The 21,889-nt window shown below is 38.2% G+C and overlaps 1 protein-coding gene across 1 annotated transcript in view; it reads left to right on the forward strand.

Annotated features, from left to right (window-relative positions):
- GABRG3 (gamma-aminobutyric acid type A receptor subunit gamma3) overlaps window positions 1-21,889 on the forward strand; it is a 901,118-nt gene that overhangs the window by 724,966 nt on the left and 154,263 nt on the right. Inside the window, exon 6 of the mRNA XM_077482776.1 lies at window positions 6,175-6,312. Coding sequence (XP_077338902.1) covers window positions 6,175-6,312 — 138 coding nt within the window. The remainder of the gene's footprint in view (window positions 1-6,174; window positions 6,313-21,889) is intronic.

Consider the following 21,889-nt stretch of genomic DNA (forward strand, 5'->3'; position numbering starts at 1 on the left):
ATACAAGTATCCTATATCCACAGACACTCCTTTGTCTAAGGTTTTACTTACCTTCTCATAAAAATAAATTAGATTTGTCTGACAACTTCTGTCTTTCCCGAATCCATGCTGTCTGTTGCTTAAAATATTTTTACAGCAAGAACTCTTCTATGCGGCCTTTTATTAAACTCTATAGTATCTTCCCAACTATAGAAGTTGAACTAAGAGGTCTATAGTTACTTGGTAAAGACTTTGATCCATTTTTAAATATAGGCACCACATTAGCCTTGTGTCAATATTCCAGCCATTAATGAGTCCCTAAAAAATAGAAACAATGGCTTTGAAATGACAGAGCTCAACTCTTTTAGGCTCCATGGGTGGATGCCATCTGATCCAGGTGCTTTGTCCGCCTTGTTTCTGTCTAAATATTTCTGGACCATATCAATTTTGAGTCATTGTGGATCATTTAGGTCTGTGTCACTACATCCCCATTATGGACATGAGCTTCCCCATGCTTCTTTGTATGCACAGAGCTGAAGAAGGTATTTAATAAATGTGCCTTCTCTTTGTACCTAGTAACCCACTCTAGATTGTTTTGTAACGTGCCTACATGCTCAAACCTGACCTTTTTACTATTAATATATTTGAAGATTTTTGTTGGGTTTGTCCTACTATCTTTTCCAATCTGCCATTTGTTTTGAAGTTTTGCGGCCTCGATTTCCTTTTTTCATATTCTGTTATATTCTAGTGTATATAAGATAGTGTTCCTTCATTTTTATATTTTATAAAAGTTATTTTCTTATTATTTATAGCTTATATTTACATTATATTTATATTTTACAATGTGTTCACATACAGTTGTTTTGAAGAATTCCCATTTCTGTTCTTTGATGCCAATATCCCCTCCCAGTATTGGAGAGCAGCCCTCAGCCTTGAAAGTTTTTTTACATTTTAAAGTTATGTGTTTTTATCTTTCTAAGTGTTTGTTGTTTACAGCTAACATTAAATGAAATCATGTTATGGTCATTGCTACCCAGATGTTCTTTTAGATGAACAGCCTTTTAAATGTATTGCCCATGGAAATAATATATTTTACAGTGTGGTCCCATACAGTCCATTTGAAGAATTCCCATTGATGTTCCACATTCTTCAATGCAAATATTCCCTACCAATCTAAGTCTTGGAGAGCAGCCTTCATCCTTGGAAAATTTACTCTCTTAACCACTTGCCGAACAGTCGCCATCATTATATGGAGGCAGGTCGGCTTGTTCTCACAAATAGCTATACCTGTACGTCAGTTCCTTTAAGAACCATAGCAGGCTGCACGGCGAGGCCAGTGGCTGTGATGTCCGCTGGCCACCCGCGATCATGGGCGCGAGAGCCAGAACGTGGATCTGTGTATGTAAACACACAAATTCCCATTCTGAAAGGAGAGAAGAGACAGATCTGCTGTTCCTAGTATTTAGGAACAGCGATCTGTCTCTTCCTCCAGTCTGTCCCACCCCCCACAGTTAGAAACACACACAAGGAAACACAATTAACCCCTTCCCTGACAGTGACATTTATACAGTATTCAGTGCATTTTTATAGTACTGATTACTGTATAGATGTTAACTGTCCCAAAAAAGTGTCCGATCAGTCCGCAATGTTGCAGACCCACTAAAAATCACAGATTGCCACCATCACTAGAAAAAAATAAATAATACAAATGCCATAAATCTATCCCCTATTTTGTAGAATTTGTTCAAACCAATCAATATATGCTTTTTTTTTTTTACAAAAATTTGTAGAAGAATACATATTGGCCTAAACTGATGAAGAATTTTTTTATTTTATTTTTTTAAATTGGGATATTTATTATAGCAAGAAGTAAAATATATATATATATTTTTCTAAATTGTCACCTTTTTTTGTTTATAGAGGAAAAATAAAAACTGCAGAGTTGATCAAATACCACCAAAAGAAAGCTCTTACTTTCTTTACTTTCTTTCCCTCTCCCTTTACCCCCCCCCTCACTCCTTTTGCCCCCTCACATTTCCTCAGTCAAACCTGGAATATTTCATTTTATGGGGCTTGAATACAGCAGCCGTTTGCTCTCCCACTCGGTCACGAGTGTCGGGAACTACGCCAACTCTACGCACCCTAGCGGGTCCGGCGGATACCGGTCCTGCAGGCTGGGGACTCTGGCCCAGCACTACCCGGCACGACCTGAGTAAGCCTCTTTATAAGATAGGTCCACATTATTTCGGTGCTTGCTAATCAGTTGTGCCTCTGTATAGCAATGTTCTATTAGCCACGACCTATGTAGCAGGGTATTAGCGTTGTCTGTATTGCGAGTAGCTAAGGTCATGGCAGCACCTTATGTTTGAGATGCTTATATGACTTGCACGTTTGTATGTCTTGCAGTTTTTCAATAAAATCTTTTTTGGAAAAAAAAAAAAAAAAGAAAGCTCTATTTGTGGGAACAAAGGGATGTAAATTTTGTTTGGGTACTGCGCCGCATGACTGCAACATTTTCAGTTAAAGCGACGCAGTGCCGTATTGCAAAAAATTACCTAGACATTAAGGGGGGAAATCCTTCTGGTCCTTAAGTGGTTAAAGTTAAGGGTTTTTATCTTTCCGGTATGTGTTTATAGTTAGTAATAATTTAAATTATGTTATGTTCACTGCTACCCAAATGTTCTTTTATATGAACATTATTGATAATCTCTGCATGGTTTAAGATTACCAGGTCCAATGGCTCATCATTCCTAGTCAGGGCCTCTATGAACTGTACCATAAAATTGTCTGATAATACATTTCTAACTTTTTGCTCTTTAAATGTTCCTGTAGTGCCATTACTCCAGTCAATTTCCAGGTAGTTAAAATCTTCCATTATTAGCACTGTCCCAGCCATTGCAGCCCTTGCAGCCCTTTCTATCTGTGCAAGGAGCTGAGTCTTCACCTCCTCATTAAGGCTTCATGTATACTGCTGCTGGTAAATGGTGTTTTGGAGCAGCTGGATGTTTTTTTTCAGCCCCTGAACTTTCCTCTATGTTATCTTAACAGCACTTCTCACATAGAGACAGACACCACCACCTTTCCGTTTTACCCTGTCTCTCTGAAAGAGAACATAGCCAGGAATATTAATAGCCTAGTCATGTGACGAACGAAGCCAAGATTCAGGAATACCAATTAAATCATAGTTCTCTTCATGCAACAAAGCTTCCAACTCACCTATTTTGCTTGGCAGACTTCTGGCATTTGTGAACAAACACTTTAATATGTGTCACATTTTGCACACGTATTTTGCATATTTTTTTTTATTTTAGTACAAATAGTACCATTACCAATGGTTGTTTGTAATATGGGACTCTTCTTATTACCTTCCATAGCCCTACCCCTATCTTTCCCCATTCCACCCACGAATAGGGACTGACCTCCCTATCTGAGCTGTCTGCCCCAATATAATCTAGCTTTCCCTCCTCCCTCAAACCTAGTTTAAATATGCCTCCAGCCTCCCCACAAACCTCCCCCCCAGCACATCAGACCCCCTTCCATGTAGGTGCAGATCATCTTATTTAATAAAAAAGTCAGCCAAGTGCTCTAGAAACCAAAATTCCCTTCTTCTTACACCAGGTCTTTAGCCATGCATTCAGTTCACTAATCTCCTGCTATCTTTCCTGAGCCTTGGAGGTCCTTCCCTTTAACTTGCAGTCTAGTTCTTTAAATTGATTCTTAAGGAGCATCCACCTTCCATGTATTCTGTCATTGGTTCCAACATGAACCAAGACAGCTGGAACATGCCCAGCCCCTCCCAGTAATTTTTCAACCCGGTCCACCACATGCAAAACCCCAGCACTAGGGAGACAGCAAACTATTTGGTTTAGCCAATCCTGGCTACAAGCTATTCTATGAATCTGTCTGATTATAGAAATCCCTATTACTGTAACTGCAAATGCAACTGTCTAGGCCTCCCAGCACTACCCTCATCACCCTTTCTAGATGGGCTGCATAAAGGCAAAGAAAATAGTAGCATGACATAATCCAACTAACATAATACTAACATTTATAGGTAAAGTTTATCCAGGAAATATCTGATGCCTGTCATGGGATCAGGAAGGATTTTTTTTCCTGCTGAAGCAAATTGGTTCATGCTTTGCTTGTTTTTTTTTGCCTTCCTGTTGATCAACTGTGGTTATAGGCTTGTGTATTTGTGATTTTTATGGGTTTTTTTTGGGGGGGGGGGGGGTATTTTTATTTTTTTCCTTTTTATTAGTTGAACTAAATGGACTTGTGTCTTTTTTTTACCAGACTAACTATGTATGTAACATAGCTTGCTTGGTATATTCAAAAATATAACACATAAACATTTTTTACTAATTTATTTTCAGAGCTTGTCGTTGATCCTCCAACCCCTACTACTAAAGTCATTGAAATCCCTCCAGCTAAAGTCATCCAAAACTCACAAGTTTTTCAATTCTAACAATAACAAAGGAGCCATGTGGTACGAGGTAAGGGTGGAAAGATCAATGACAAGCTGTGAAACTAATTTGTAAAAAATGTTTATGTGTTATATTTTTAAATATAGCAAACAAGCCATGATGGATTATGTCATGCTATTATTTTAACACTTTTATATGAATTGAATACAGTGATTTAATTTTAACAGTGGTATGTGTGCATCATATTATTAGGCACCTTTAAAGCTGCATGTTTAATCATGTTTTTTGCTATTATTCTTTAATCTTAGGGATGGTGGTTCCTATGATGGCAACCTTGGGAATATACAGTACATGCATGTGATTAGCCAATTTGTGTTTAGTAAATCAACCTCATCATTTTAATTCCTGCTAAGTCTACGGTTACTCTATCCTATATGACTTTGTATATAATTTAAGTTCACAAAGAAATTTCAAAGTAATGGCGGCTATCTGCGATTTTTATAGGGACTGCCACATTATGGCTGACAGATTGGACATTTTTGACACTATTTTGGGACCATTGACATTTATACAGCGATCAGAGCAACACATAGCCACTGATTACTGTATACATGACACTGGCAGGGATAGGGTTAAACACTAGGGGGCCATCAAGGGGTTAAGTGTGTTCCCTGGATATGTTATAATTGTAGGGGAGATTAGCTCACTACAACATGACAGAGATCACTGCTCCCAATGACAGGGAGTAGTAGATCTCTGTCATGTTGCTAGGCAGAACAGGGAAATGCCTTGTTTACATCTCCCCATTCTGCCTCTCCTCGCAAATGTGGGCTGCCGGATGAACATCGAGTTTGCGGGACCTGCAGGCACGCTTCCGTGGTGTGTTGAAAATTCAAAGAGTTACACCTTTTTGCCTGCCCTTGCCATTCTGCTGACGTAAATCAGGATGCTGCGGTTGGCAAGTGGTTAATCTGACAAATGTGTTGTTACATAGTTACATAGTTAGTAAGGTTGAATAAAGACACCAGTCCACCCTGAGTGAGTGTCTACAATTGTCCCTATCCCTGTACATTGCACATTCACATCGGACCCTACCCTCAAGGAGCCCACAATCAAAGCTCCCTATTCATATAATAGGGCCAATTTTGGACAGAAGTCAATTAACCTACCTGCATGTCTTTGGAGTGTGGAAGGAAACTGGAGGAAACCCACGCAGGCATGGGGAGAACATGCAAACTCCAGGCAGGTAGTGTCATGGTTGGGATATGAACCAGCGACCCTTTTTACTGCTAGGCGAGAGTTCTAACCACTACACCACTGTGCCACCCTTGTTGTGGGATATATCACAATTTATGTTTCATATTTACCATAACAAGAGTAGCAGCTGCAAGTTCTGAAAGTTCATGTAACATTTGTGACCTAAAATAAACCTAAAGAGCAGGGAAAAGGTAATAAATACACTGTGGAATTACTCACCCATTGGCAGCATGCCTCTCCCTATTCCTCCTAATGTAAGTTTGATTCACCTGCAAATAGTATTAAGGTTAAAAGTTTGTTTTCAAAATAAAGTTTTTATATTAATAAAAGCTGGAATAATTAATAAACTTGCAAGAAATGCGTAAAACTAAAACAAAATCAAATTGACCAAAGCTAATTATGCTTTCCCTCTAAATATTAGAAGCAGCACTTTGCTAGACAATGTCTTACAAGGACAAAGCAGTATGAAGTGCTTCACTTGACTGATAAAGATAAGATCTTTGTTTGTTAACAGATGGTTACCCAAAGGAGGAAATGATATACAGATGGAGGAAAAACTCAGTGGAAGCTACAAATCAAAAATCTTGGAGACTTTACCAATTTGACTTTATGGGTCTCAGGAACACATCAGATATTATCAAAACATCGGCAGGTAAGAATCAATTTATCACTAACCAATATAATTCTGTTTTCTCTGAAAGATTTATTATACATCACCATGTGTCATCAAAGATACATTTACATAAAGCATAAATTACTTTTTATTAAAAATCCTATATCATGGATTTCAACAGAAAATTGTGTGTTCTCATTTTTAATGTCAAATTATTTATTTGTAATAGTAGAAGTGGGTTTCTTCATGCTTTATGGTCAGTAGTGGTTTTCTGTGAACTTGCTGTAGTTTCTAAATAAATGCAGTTTATACTGTAACTAAAACAAACTATAAGGAAGCAAGTTGTTATGTAAAATCTATATGGTTTTGATTTATTAAAGGCAAATATGATGTTCACTTTTCAAGGGAATTTTCACTTTGCCATTGGATTTTTTCTTAGCTTAGTGAATGAGGTGAAATTCTTGAATTCCACTATCCAATCATGTGCAAAAAATACCCAATCACTTGTATGTGATTGGGTATTATTTGTAAAATGAATTTTCACCACATTTACTAAACCAAAAGAATATTCCCTTGCAAAGTGATTAGCCTTTTTTTCATTGGTAAATTAACCCATATGTGTTAAAATTTATTTTACTATGCAAATCTGTGTACTCAATGCTTAAAAGCTTTAGTGTTTCTGAATCTGGGATATATGCAAGGGAGACTTGCCAAAAGTCTTTGCTAGTTTGGAGCTTTCCCTAGGAAATCAGTGTGTGTGACATGGCATAGACATTTCAGTGCCCGACACAGTTCCTTTTGGGACCACATGGTGGCTGTAGGAAGTCAAGTTTGAAAAAGAGCTAGCTAGAGGTGAGACCATTTCTGCCAGCCATTTGAACGGCTCTATATGGACATGATCATACTATTCAATCAGAAATCACAAGTGTGGTGTAAACAAAATGGTGGTGAAATAAAGTTAGCAGTTTTCTGATTTTTTTGATAAATACATACTGTGCAATAAAGCATGAATGCGGTGTGCTTACTGTATATAATGATAGATTGTGTGAGTAAAATACATGGCTTGGAGACTTAATCACATAACACCAAATATAAATTGTGACATTGACAAATTGGGTATTGACTGTAAAGAACCGTGTTCAGTAAAGAGTGGCCATATGTGACATGGTGCGTAATAGGAGATCTAAAAATAATATCTATTGCCTGTGTTCTTTGTTCATTCTTGTTGATACATTACTTTCATTTTTATCTGTAAAATTTATTTGAATAATCTGTTTAGAATGTATGAGCAGAGTTTATTTTTGTATTCCATAACTGACATTATTTTTGATATAAGTTGATAAAAAGAAAGTGAAACTGGTAAGGAGTTGACAATTTGAGAAGCACCAATAAAAGTAATTAGAAAAGGCACTCTTCTAGTTTTTGTTATTCTGCTCTTCATATGAACTCCTCTTGAGTTGTAGTAAAAATATCTGTTTCATTGTTGATTGTATAAATGTAAGAAATAGCGCAAAGAGATGGGGTTACCACTGCTCCAGGTAGGTCTGCTGAAACAAAAAAGGTTTTTCCTCCAGGAAATGAAGAACCACAGGTGCTGGCTAATGCATATACTGTAGCAAATCAAGGTGAGTAGAAAATTCTGGACAGCCGCACACCAAATTAAATTTCTCGTGTCTTTATTAGAACATCAGGATCACACTGTACATGTCACGGCAAAGTAATACAGAACCAAAAACAGCTGCACGTTTCACACTAAACGTAGTTCTTACTCATAGTTAATGTTCACTAAAAATGCTAACAAATATATACTATTTGTGATAAAACATGTGACTGAAGAGTTGATTGATTAATTGATTGGCTAACTCACTGGCTGAAATAAACAGCCCTGCCAGATGACACCAATCTTATGAGGTATCAGCACATGTTGAAGAACCATTAATCCCAAACTAAACCAAATTGTGATCATACAATATGTAAGCACCAAATATAAAATATACTATCTGTGCACAAATAATTAGTAATATATATATATATATATATATATATATATATAAACAGTTCTAATAAAGGCATGAGAAATTTCATTTGGAGTGCGGCTGTCCAGAATTTTCTACTCCCCTTGATTTGTAAGAAATAGCGTATTGTATTTCTGTGAATGTTAAATCCCAACTCCACGTGAAAATTTTTCTAGTTTTGAATTTGTCGGGTATTTTGTTGGGTATTTTGTTGGGGCACTCTGTGGTTGATTTAATAAAACTGTAGAGTTCAAAATCTGGTGCAGCTCTGCATAGAAACAAATCCTCATCCAGGTTCTTTTTTGTCAAAGCTTAATTGAACAGATTGTTCGAAGCTGATTGGATATCATGCACAGTTGCACCAGATTTTGCACACTCGAGTTTTAGTAAATCAACCACTCTGTTTATCAGGGTGTGATGACGTGCTACTAAGCAAAGGTTAATACTGAGCTGCAGCAATTAAGCCGTGCAAGTTCAGCTGATCTCGCACAATTTCACTCCCGCATGTTGGCCACAATTTTAGAGACAGGTTTCTGCACGGATATCAATGTAAATTGCAGCCCGAAATTGCAAAAAGTGGAACAGAAACTACTTTTTGAAATCGGTGTGGTGCCGCAAATGCAGAGTTGCACCAATTAGAACGGTGCCATTACTGGCAATAGCCGCCGATTTGACATGCGATTTGACATGTCAAATCGCATGTCAAAACGTACCAATGTGAACCAGGACTAAGAGACGGATATTCTCCCAAGTGGGAACACAGGCAGCAGAAAAAACCTGACAGAGTAGTAGTAGAATTTCTCAGCGGAACCAAAATGCAGACAGTCTGCTGGATCCCTTGCAACCCTCACTGGCTCCTCCTGCTGACCTCCTGCCTGAACCACCCCCCCCCCCCACCCCGACATGTTATTTAAAATAATTTTCCATTTTAATGTTGTTACAATTCTGTTCCTGTCAAATGGAATTTTTTAAAATGTTTTTTACTTTAGTGCATGTTCCACGGGATAATGCCCAGCTCCCCATGCCATTTGTTTGACAACCCCTTGATTATTAGCCTTACACGATTACTACTACTTACTATATTGCTATTACTGTTTTTTAACATTAAAAATTTGGATTCAGTAACACAAATTTTATTCATGTTCGTCAAGCCTGCCTCAAACCAAACCCAGGTATGTTTTATTTCTATTAGCAATCAAGTGATCTGAGATTTCCTGCTAATGATGCAGCAAAGCTATTCTTATGCCGCGTACACACGACCGGACTATCCGGCGGACTTAGTCCGGTGGACAAACCGCCGGACTTTGCAGTGGAGGTCCGCTGGACTTTCTGAACGAGCGGACCTGCCCACACACAACCGGACTTTTCTGGCAGACTAGGCCCGGCAGACAATCCGCCGGACTATGGCGGGAGTCCGCCGGACTTTTGAAATGAACGGACTTGCCCGCACACAGCTCCAGGTAGATGGGACTAGCAAAGGAAGTGAATGTCGCCGCCTCCATCGGCGAGATTGACACCTTGCTAGCCCCGTCACCTGGTATGAACATAAAGGGGACGCAGCCCGGCCAGTCAGGAAAGGGGGTGGGGATGAGTGAGCGCCCCCCCTCCTTAACCACACCAGGCTGCGTGCCCTGAACATGGGGGGTGCTTTGGAGAAGGGGGGCGCTGCGGCCCCATGTTGATGAGGACAAGGGCTTCTTCCCAACAACCCTGGCTGTTGGTTGTTCGGGTCTGCGGGGGGTGGGCTTATCAGAATCCAGGAGCCCCCCTTTAATAAGGGGGCCCCCAGATTCCAGCCCCCTACCCTATGTGAATGAGTATGGGGTACGATGTACCCCTACCCATTCACTAGACTGAGAGACCAACAGATTGTAGGATATGTAGTAGCTTCTCAACAAGAAGTGTTAGTTGTTAGAATACAGACAGATTTCACAATTTTATGCATTAACCTGTGTGGTGAAATGCCACGTGCCTCATGTTTGAAGGCAAACAGAAATTACTGACAAAGAAATGGGAAGATTTATTCACTATGGACCTAGCAACAAATGACACCATGAAACTATGTGATCAATGCACATTGTACGCAGGTGAAAAACTCAAGGTGCAGGTAGAAAGCTTTATAATGTCTTTAATAGGGATGACCGAACAACCCCTATGTCTGGTTTTCACCAGAACATGCGAACAGGCAAAACAATTGTTTGAACACGCAAACACAATTAAAGTCTATGGGACACGAACATGAATAAAAAGTGCTAATTTTAAACGCTTTTATGCATGGCATTGTCATAAAAAGTGTTTGGGGACCTGGGTCCTGTCCCAGGGGACATGTATCAATGCAAAAAAAGTTTTAAAAATGTCCGGGAGCAGTGATTTTAATAATGCTAATAATAAGTGAAACAATAAAAGTGTAATATTTCTTTAAATTTCGTACCTGGGGATGTCTATAGTATGCCTGTAAAGGGAGTTATTTAAAACTACTCGTGGCTATAATGAATTGTCGGTCCACAATACACATAAAAGTTCATTGATAAAAACGGCATGGGGATTTCCCCACAGCGGAACCCCGAACCAAAATTTTCTTCAAGTCTAGTATGGATATGTCTTTTGTCTTTTTTAACTTTTTTGTCTTTTTTTAATGAAATGGGAGGGGTACATTTGTACCCCATTACCAATTCACACGGGGGTCTGGGGTCTGGGGGTCCCCTTGTTAAAGGGGGCTTCCAGATTCCAATAAGCCCCCCGTCTTCCGACCCCCACAACCACCGGGCAAGGGTTGTGGGGATGAGGCCCTTTTCCCCATCAACATGGGGACAAGGTGCTTTGAGGGGCTACCTCAAAGCACCCTCCCAATGTTGAGGGCATGTGGCCTGGTATGGTTCAGGAGGGGGCCGCTCTCTTACCCCCCCCTCTTTTCCTGTGGCCTGCCAGGTTGCGTGCTCGGATGAGGGTCTGGTATGGATTTTTTGTGTGGACCCCATGTCATTTAAAAAAAAAAAATTGGTGTGGGATTCCCCTTAAAATCCATACCAGACTTGAAGGGCCTGGTATGAAATTTAGGGGGACCCCCACGCATATTTTTTTTACATTTTGGTTCGGGGTTCCCTTGTGGGGAAATCCCCATGCCGTTTTTATCAATTAACTTTTATGTGTATTGCGAACTGACAATTCATTATAACCGTGAGTAATTTTAAATTACTTTTTTTTCCCAAAATTTCATTTTGCTTTCAGAGTGTTCTAAACATGGGAAACATCTGCCACTTTACAGGCATACTATAGACACCCCCAGAATTTAAAGGAATATTACACTTTTATTGTTTGACTTTAAGAATTATTAAAATCACTGCTCACGAAAAAACGTCAGTTTTTAAAACTTTGTTTGCATTGATACATGTCCCCTGGGGCAGGACCCAGGTCCCCAAACACTTTTTTATGACAATACTATGAATATAAAGCTTTACAATTAGCACTTTTGATTTCTCCCATAGACTTTTAAAGGGTGTTCTGCGGCTTTCAAATTTGCTGCGAACACCCAAAATTGTTCACTGTTCGGCTAACTGGTGAACAGCCAATGTTTGAGTCGAACATGAGTTCGACTCGAACAAAAAAGCTCATCCCTGGTCTTTAATATAAACTGAATACATTGTGTGATTTTAGCACAACTGCAGTGTTTAATTGATAACATTAGCTCAATACTTTTAATGTTCAAAAAATGTTATTTAATATTAAATCATGAATGAAAATGATAAATTAAGAAATATGCAATATTTAAAGTGGAACTTTAACCGGTCCGCCGCACACCGATATAAGTCCTGACTTTGAAGGAGGATATCACTGTTATGACAGCAGCTAGCTGCCATAACTCCGGTATCTTCTTGTTCAGCCAGCGGTTCACTTAAAATTAAAAGTCGTCTCTGCAGTGGATATGCCGCGAGATCACTTTTATTGGCGGCGGGAGAGGGCCATTGGCAGCAGTGGAGCCGTTTGGATCCTTTCACATGCTTGGTATGGAGGCTAGTGAGGGGAAGATGACCCCCACTCGTCTTCATGACATTACAAGGTGGAAATTATGTCAAAATGTCACTTCCGCCCATAGCTCTTAAAGGGACTTTTTTAATTCTTTTTTTAAACGACAATTTTTTTTAATTGCATTTTAGTGTAAATATGAGATCTGAGGTCTTTTTGACCCCAGAGCTCATATTTAAGAGGTCCCGTCATGCTTTTTTTCTATTACAAGGGATGTTTACATTCCTTGTAATAGGAATAAACATGACTTTTTTTTTGTAAAACAGTGCAATAAATTTAAAATAAAAGGTAAAATAAATAAGAAAAAAACATTAAAACATTTTTACATGCGCGCCGTCCCGCCGAGCTCACGTGCAGAAGCGAACGCATACGTGAATAGCGCCTGCATATGAAAACGGTGTTCAAACCACACATGTGAGATATCGCCATGATTGGTAGAGCAAGAGAAATAATTCTAGCTGTAGACCTCCTCTGTAGCTCAAAACATGCAACCTGTACAATTTTTTAAACGTTGTCTATGGAGATTTTTAAGGGTAAATTTTGTCGCCATTCCATGAGCGGGCACAATTTTGAAGCGTTACATGTTGGGTATCAATTTACTCGGCATAACGTATCTTTGACAATATGAAAAAAAATTGGCTAACTTTACTGTTGTCTTATTTTTTAATTCAAAAAGTGTATCTTTTCCCAAAAAAGTGCGCTTGTAAGACCGCTGCGCAAATACGGTGTGACAGAAAGTATTGCAATGACCACCATTTTATTCTCTAGGGTGTTATAACAAAAAAATGTATAATGTTTGGGGGTTCTAAGTAATTTTCGAGCAAAAAAATTTTTTTTTAACTTGTAAACAACACATCTAAAAAAGTGGGATTGGTCCTTAAGTGGTTAAACTGAGGAATATTGATATACCCAGGTCCCATAATGTACATGTATGGTGTGTATATTTACACAAATATCGGCATGCTTACCTTGCGAATGCCCTTCCCCACTGAAGTGATTACAGTGATCTCCCATGTCACCCGAGCTTTCATCTTTACTCAGGTTACATAAGTGGGCAGGTTAAAAAAAGACAGAAGTCCATCTAGTTCAACCAATAAAAAACAAAAAAAACACATAGGAACTCTCCACACACACAGTACATTTGGAGGAAGGCAAAACAAAAAAAAAAACAAAAAAAAAACAAAACAATAAAACTCAATCCAGTTTGCTTCATCGGGTGAAAAAATTCCAACTCAATCCCCTGAGGATGTAATAGGATAGTCCTTGGATCAAATACCTCTGGCATTACCTCTATAAATTAGAACCCAGTTATACTTTGTGCATTTAGGAATGCATCCAGCCCCTTTTAAAACAATCTACATGAGGAAGTCTATTCCTTCTGTATGTGGAGATTAAATGTACATGTGAGGTTCACTGTTTAAAAATAAATTCTGTAGGCAGGGATAAGCATTTATGACACAAAAGACATAAAGAATCCTTTCTGTCATAAAAGTCTACCTGCCAGTACTCTTAAAACAGGAGTTTACTTCTACATTAAATATGTTTCATGCAGAGATTATGTCATCTTTTCTTCTTTGACCAAGGAAGTCCCAAAGTTTTTTCATAACTATATTATATGCACCACCATATAGTGCTATTTTTTCTATTGCGATAAAAGTATGAACCTTTCTGGTAGAATTCCAAGAACTGAAAAACATTATTATACATTGTATGGAGGCCAGTTTACAGTAAAAAAAAGACAGCTAATGTGTATCTGTATCACATATTACGTCGAACGGAAAGAATTGTTTCACAGTCTATAAGAAAATGCTGTAATGCAATAAAATATAATGTATTTGCTGAATAAAGTTATGCCAGATTCCTTACTTATGTGTTAAGTTTTTTTTTTTTTTTTACTTTCTTTTCCATAACCGAAGTGAGAACAAATCACTGCTCCATACATGCCAGTACTTTGGTGCTAAACAAGGGTTCTTTGTGATAAGTAGGTACATAGGAAGGATAGCTGTTTGTTGATGTGCAGTGCTCAGCTATTTTAGCAAAAATCTCACCCAGTCCTAGGAACTCTATATTTCTAAAATTATCTGCCTCTAATAATCTCTGTGCTCTGCTTTTCAGCATCGGCACTGTTTCTATTTTCTTCTTGCATTTGTGATGTTTTCATTTTTTTTCTAAATTCACCTCTTTGACCCCACTTCAGGTTATAAACTCATTATACAAGTAAAGGCGCAGAGAACTAGAACAGTAAATATCCCACAGTATTAGGTAATGTGCTGTATAGACATATTAATATATGCACAGTAAATATAACATAGTAAAAGTCTACAGTCTGGTAATTTAAAAAGTCCACGGACCATATGGGGTGATGAAGGGGGTTCCCACACTCAGGGCTCCCATCAGGGGGAACAGAAAACCTGTTCCAAATGCACTGAAAAGACACAAGGGATGAGGCGCCTCTGGTTGCAGATCTATGACAAGTTTAATATAGATAAAAATTCACAGGCAACTCACATTTATGTGATCAAAATAAGCTTTGGCCCCAACATAAGGGTATCGTCAGTATAGTCAATCCATTCCTTGTGTTGTGGGCGCTCTGTGCTAGATACAGACACCACTGTGTTTATAGCGATCTTTGGGAACTATCACACAAAAGTTCACAGAGATAGTATCTTACTCCTTACAGAATAGCTAAGTTTGACCCATCTACATCCTTATGTTGGAGGAACTGCTCACAAACAGGAACCCTATTCCACATATTATGGACATGTGGAAAACTGCCCAAATTCTGGCCCATATTGCATATTTGCAATTTTCCAACAAGTCACAGGACTCTCGACACAATGCTAACCCTCACTAACCATACTTAATTTGGGAATAGAAAAGATACCACCACTAGACATGTGCATTCGTTTTCATCTGAATGCATTTCCGTCTGAATTTCAGGTATTTTCGTTATCTTTTTGACAAACGATAATGAAAGCACAAAATCCAAAAAACGAAAGATCCAACATAAATAAATGCTTTATTTTCATTTTATTTTCATTTTAGTTTTGACACAGTTCGATACAGATAGGAGATTCAACGTGACTCTGACAATCTGTGTCTATTGAACTTGTATCATAACAGTCCATTCACACAGGGGCAACATGACTTCCAGCATGACTTTGGGAGGCAACTTGGACACGACTTGAGTGTGAATCACAGAGCTACTTACAACACGACTTTAATGTAAAGAAAAAAAAAAAACGGCATGGGTTTCCCTTCAAGAGCATACCAGGCCCTTCAGGTCTGGCATGGATTTTAAGGGGAACCCCACGCCAAAAAAAAATGGCGTGGGGGTCCCCCTCAAAATCCATACCAGACCCTTATCCAAGCACACAACCTGGCAGGCCGCAGGAAAAGAGGGGGGACGAGAGAGCGGCCCCCCTCCTGAACCGTACCAGGTCACGTGCCCTCAACATTGGGAGGATGCTTTGGGGTCCCTCCCAAAGCACCTTGTCCCCATGTTGATGAGGACAAGGGCCTCATCCCCACAAACCTGGCCGGTGGTTGTGGGGGTCTGTGGGCGAGGGGCTTATCGGAATCTGGAAGCCCCCTTTAACAAGGGGACCACCAGATCCTGGCCTTCCCCCCGTGTGAAATGGTAAGGAGGTACAAAAGTACCCCTACCATTTCACCAAAAAAGTGACAAAAGTGTTAAAAATGACAGGAGACGATCTTTGACAAGTCCTTTATTAAAGTCTTCTTCCTCCTTCTTTTCTTCATCCTTCTGTTTCTTCCTCCATCTTCTTCTTCCTCCAATCCTCTTCTTCCTCCGATCTGCTTCTTCTTGCTCCGGTGTTCTCATCCGGCATCTTCCTCCACGGCGTCTCTGCTTTGTTCTCGGGCTGCTCCGCGCAATAGGAGGCAACCGGTGTGTGACGCTTCTCTTCTTCTGCCAGTTGTTATATAACGGGGGGCGGGGGCCACCTGGTGACTCCACCCCCTCTGATGCGTGGAACCATGCGTGGCCTGGAGGGTACCCCTCTCCTGGTCGCACCTAGACCCCATTGGGGCGACCTAGGTACAGGGCCAGACCTAAAGGCTAAAAGTTGATAGCTGAGATATTTATAGAAACATAGAATACAGTTAAAATGTGTATTATCTAGATTTAATTTTAACATCTGTTCCAACTTCATACTGATGATATCTGTTATATCTGTTTTTTTTTTTTTGTTTTTTTTTGTATTATTGTGAAAATCAATAAAAATGTAATTATAAAAAAAACGTATCCTATATCTGCACCCAGAGGCACCTCTCCCCTTGTGTCTTTTCAGATTATAAACTCAATTGTTTCTTGTTTGTGCTCTATACTCTTTTGAACTTGTTCAGTCTGTTTTCTTCATTTCTACTCTAGTATCTTCTTCTTTTTTTTTTTTGCTAGAACATATGATCTACCCTCTATAATCTCACAGGAGACCCCAGCTCTACTTCTGGCCTAATGCAACTGTCTAACGTAAGCTGTAACTGAGATGGTATTACTAGGTTTCTTTGTAGGTGCTAAAGTAAGCTTACAAGTAGCTTATCATTTATTGCACTGGCTGCCATGCAGTTAGCAAATCTCCACTACTTCTTCCCATGACTGTTCCACAAGTTATGATATAATCTTTAAAGTATTTTAGCATGACATTTTTTAACTAATAAAAATGAAATAAAGGTTGTTGGATCAAATGAGGTTTTATTTAATCAGCATTGGTGCTTCTGAACATAGTAGATACATGATTATCCTGTTCTTGTAATAGGGTGACAACACATTTTCTTCTGAATCAAAATCACATAGCAGAGTTATCTTGTAGGCAGGGTAGTCTTAGATGGACATATTGTTTTAAATGGAGTTTAGGTAAAAGACAAGCAAATTAAAGCCCAACTTTAACTATTAGTACGCTGAGCAACTTTTAAATCTCGATTACTTCTTATCATGACTGTGTCACATATTTTGATCTAATGTTTAAAGTATTTTTTAGTATGACATTTTTTAACTAATTATAAGGAAATAAAGGTTATTGGATCAAAGGGGGTTTTAATTAATCATTATTGAGTCTTCTGAGCATTTGTATGTAGCTTGGTCTCAGGATTCCAGGAGTTACAACAATTTACCTGGTTAGCTGATTTGCCCATCATCCCTATAATAAAAAAAAAAATGAAGAATGTAGGAGTCATATTTCTAACATCTATATATTTTACACACACACACACACACACACACACACACACACACACACACACACACACACACACACACACACACAAAAACACAAACACACATTCTCTTTTAACTAATGAAAAGTAAATAAAGGTTATTGGATCAAAGAAGGATTTAATGAATCCGCATTGATGCTTCTGAACATTTGTAAGTAGCTGAGTAGTTGAGGATTCCAGGATTCGCAACAATTTACCTGGTTAACTGGTTTGCCCATCATCCCTATAAAAAAAAAAAAAAATCAGGAGTTATATTTCTGACATCTATATATTTTACACACACACATATGCAGTATTTATTTTAATAATATTATTAATATTATTATTATAATTATTTACATTGCATATATTTCTCTAAAATCTTACCTTGATTTCAGTTTAGTTCTAACAATAAATTAAAATTTACAGTAAAGAATGTACAGTATTATAATAGGAAAGACAAATTACTATAATTTGACATACATTTATACATCAAACGAAAGGAATGAGAAATAAACTCTTGCCCAAAATGACTACGCAGACAAACAGTCAGTCACATTGAAGTGGTTGCAGCTGGCACAGCCCACCAATTTTATTATTAAAATCATTCTGATTCAGGATATGTGTCAGGTCTCCACAGCTTTCACATAGTTGTGGAATCCCTTGCTACAGAACCCCTATTAACCACCTGGATCTAACTGAATTAACTGTCAGGACACTGTGACAAATTGGAAAGTGCACATGTTTTGCCTCTTTTTCCCCTATGTGTCCTGAAAGATGTCTTTCTCTCTGGAAAAGTGCCAGCACCTGTCCGTAACCTTGCTTGGAGTCAAACTGTGCATCTTGATTTCAACTTAAAGCATTGTTTGGAAGTCATCTGAAAGTTTATAGACAGATTTTTCTTTTTAGCTAAAACTACTTTATTATAAATATGTTTACCTTTTTTTTTAATGTATGCTCAGTTTTAAAGTGACTGCAGTATATTTACAATATATAATAAATTAATGCAAGAATACATGATGTGTATGTAATCTCTAATAATACATTTCTCTTATTAGCTCTCTTTTGGTTTATAACATTTAAATGTTTTATAATATTATTTTATTTAAAACTGTTCTTCCAGACAGAAATTTTGTGAACTAATAACTTCCTGTGCTCTTTGCCTCTTATTAGTAATCATTGTTCCCTGATATCTTTCTGGACTACAAAAAATACTTTCTATATGCTTGTCACCCAATGACAGGAAGCGTGTTAATAGCAGAATTACTAGGTAAAATAAAAGGAAAAAAATTGAAAAAAGAAAAGCAATACAGCCACCAAATCTAAAGACCAGGAAGTTGCAATACTATACATTTTTTTCTTGGATTTAGATACACTTTAACCTTTTCACTGATAGGTCCTTGGCTTCAATTTTATACTAAGGTTACCAGAACATTTTTTGCAAATTTTCCCTTACTTTTTTCATTTTTCTCTTACAGCTTTCAGGTTTTTAAAAGACCCTAAAAGCATACATTTTCTGAAAGCACATGACCACTACAATAAAAAGAAGGTGCTACAGATTTTTAAGGCCCCCTAATATTTTTGCAAATGTATATCAAAAACAATATTTTTGCTAAAAATACACTAAAATAATTATTAGCAGATATGATGACAGCAAATGCTATTAAATTCCTGCTAAATTCCTACTAAGTAAAAAAGTCAAACCTGTATTGAGTTAAAGGAGAAGTCCAGCCTGAGCTTGTTTGGCTGGGCTTCTCCTAAAGGTCACAGGAGTGTGATTCGTTTTGCACTCCTGTAACCTGTTTTCAGCAGAGAGTGGTCTGAAGTCACACAGTTCAGTCCAGGCACCGCGTCATCCCGACTCTGGGAGTCTGGATCCACCAGGTGCCTGGACTGATGACTGTCTCAGCTTCTCAGAAAGCTGCTGAGAGGCTGAGATGGCCACTCCCTACCCCTTCACAGCTCAGCGCTCCAACAAGCATGGAGGAGCAGGCACTGACAGGCAGCAGCTCTCCACCCAGGGAGCTGAGAGAACCAAGCCATCGGCAGTGTCGTGGCTCAGTTCTCTGTGCAGAGGCGTCGGGGGACAGATGCAGCATTGTTCCGATGCTGCATCCACCTAGGTAAGTATGATTATGGGGGAAAAAAATTCCAATACTTTACTTTTAAAAAATAACAAATATTTATAAATGTTAAATTGTGCCTTTTTGTGAAATGGTGAAAATCGAAGGCACGCAAAACTGTAAATAACCAACTTTCTCTAAAAACCTGGATGTTTTAATTTCTCACTTACAGCTTCCAAAGTTACAAGACCCCCCCCCCCCCCCCCCTTAGGCTCCACAACAGTCGTGAAAATGTTTATCAAATCACAGTTTTCACAAAAAAACAAACCTAAAATCTTTATTTTGAATCAAGGTCAACATCAGTTTTTATTTTACTAGCCCATACCACCATGCATATAACTTTTGGGGTATTTGACCTGGGGGGAGGGTATCACCCCCAGCTGACATACAGCATGTCAGCTCTTTCTTTTTTTGACCCCCATTCTATTTCTACAACGGACTTGCTTTATTTCCCTTTCCACACTAGGGAATATATTGCTATATTTTATCATTCTATTTTTCAAGGGGAACATGTGCATGTGTCTTCTCCCCCAATTGCATGCAGCAATTTGGTTTCCCTTAAAGGGACCATGTGAACTTTAAGCTTTATATTTACTTAATATATAGATTTTGTTTTGGCTGTTTTCAAACAGCATTGGTATTTATTTATGCGTTTTGGCTTTTTTACAGCATACCCTGCATTCTAGCCACCCTAGGCCTTGATCTAATGGTCTGGATGTAACTTAACATATAGTTATGTTTCGGTTAGTGCACAGACAGATGCTTTCATGGCTGACTATGTACTTCCAATATATTTACATTCTCTTACGTATCTGTTCTTTTTCCAGGACTCCCCCTTCAGACCTCAGTGTCAGTGGTCTTTTCCATTAGGGACTATCCCCCCCCCCCTCTCTTTCCCCTTGGGGTGGGAATCTGTTCCTGTGTTTTTTCTTGTTTTTTTTCTTTTTTTAACCATATATTGGGGTACTTTCATTATAAACATTTATTTAGATTTGCTGGAGACCTTGTGTAACAGTGTTTTTAATGTGAACATGGAATCTTCATGTATATATGACTGAATAAGGTCTAAAGCCCCATACACACTATCAGCTTTTCTGATGATTTTTTCCTTCAGATTTACCAAAACCATATAATATGAAGTCAACCCTTAGGAGTTTCAATGTGTATGCAATCAAGCAGGCCCTTGTACTACATGGTTTTGGTAAACCTGAAGGAAAAAATCAGCAAAAAATCTGATAGTGTGTATGGGGCTTAAGTGGCAAAGTGTATGTATACTCCTTATATCAGTGTATTATCAGGTAGATGTATTGATTTATTGTTTGACTACCTGTTTTTAAATTTTATAGACTACATACATCCTACTAACCCCTGATGAAAGAGATGACAATTAGCTCTGAAACCCGTTGGGTATAGGATACTGTATCTACATATGCTATATATCTTGATTTTCCAGTTTCCATTACCATATTAAGTTTCCATGTCTGATTTTATCTTTCAATACATTTTTCTTTATAATTACATTTGTATTCTCTGTAGTACCTTTAAAGTCCTACCCTCAGGGGTTTTTCCTTTTCCATTTTCCTTGGGATATATCCATATTTGCACAATTAACCACTTTCAGACCGGACCATTTTGCTGGTCAATGACCAGAGGTCTTTTTACAATTTGGCACTGCGCTGCTTTAACTGGTAATTGCGCGGTCATGCAATGTTGTACCCAAACAAAATGTGCGTCCTTTTTTTCCCACAAATAGAGCTTTCTTTTAAAGGTATTTGACTGACTCTTCGATTTTTATTTTTTGCGATATAAACGTAAAAAGACCGAAAATTTTGAAAATAAATGATATTTTCTACTTTTTGTTATTAGAAAAATCCAATAAACTCAATTTCAGTCATACATTTAGGCCAAAATGTATTCAGCCACATGTCTTTGGTAAAAAAAAAAGTCAATAAGTGTATATTTATTGGTTTGCGCAAAAGTTGTCACGTCTACAAACTAAGGTACATTTTCTGGAATTTACGCAGCTTTTAGTTTATGACTGCCTATCTCATTTCTTGAGGTGCTAAAATGGCAGGGCAGTACAAAACCCCCCAAATGACCCCATTTTGGAAAGTAGACACCCTAAGGAAATTGATAAGAGGCATGTTGAGCCCATTGAATATTTTATTTTTTTGCCTCAAGCGATTGAATAATGACAAAAAAAAAAATTATTTTTTTTTACACAAAGTTGTCACTAAATGA

The sequence above is a fragment of the Lithobates pipiens genome, unplaced genomic scaffold (assembly GCF_037356315.1).
Source record: "Lithobates pipiens isolate NorthernLeopardFrog02 unplaced genomic scaffold, aLitPip1_a1.2 Scaffold_16, whole genome shotgun sequence".
Lineage (NCBI taxonomy): Eukaryota > Metazoa > Chordata > Amphibia > Anura > Ranidae > Lithobates > Lithobates pipiens.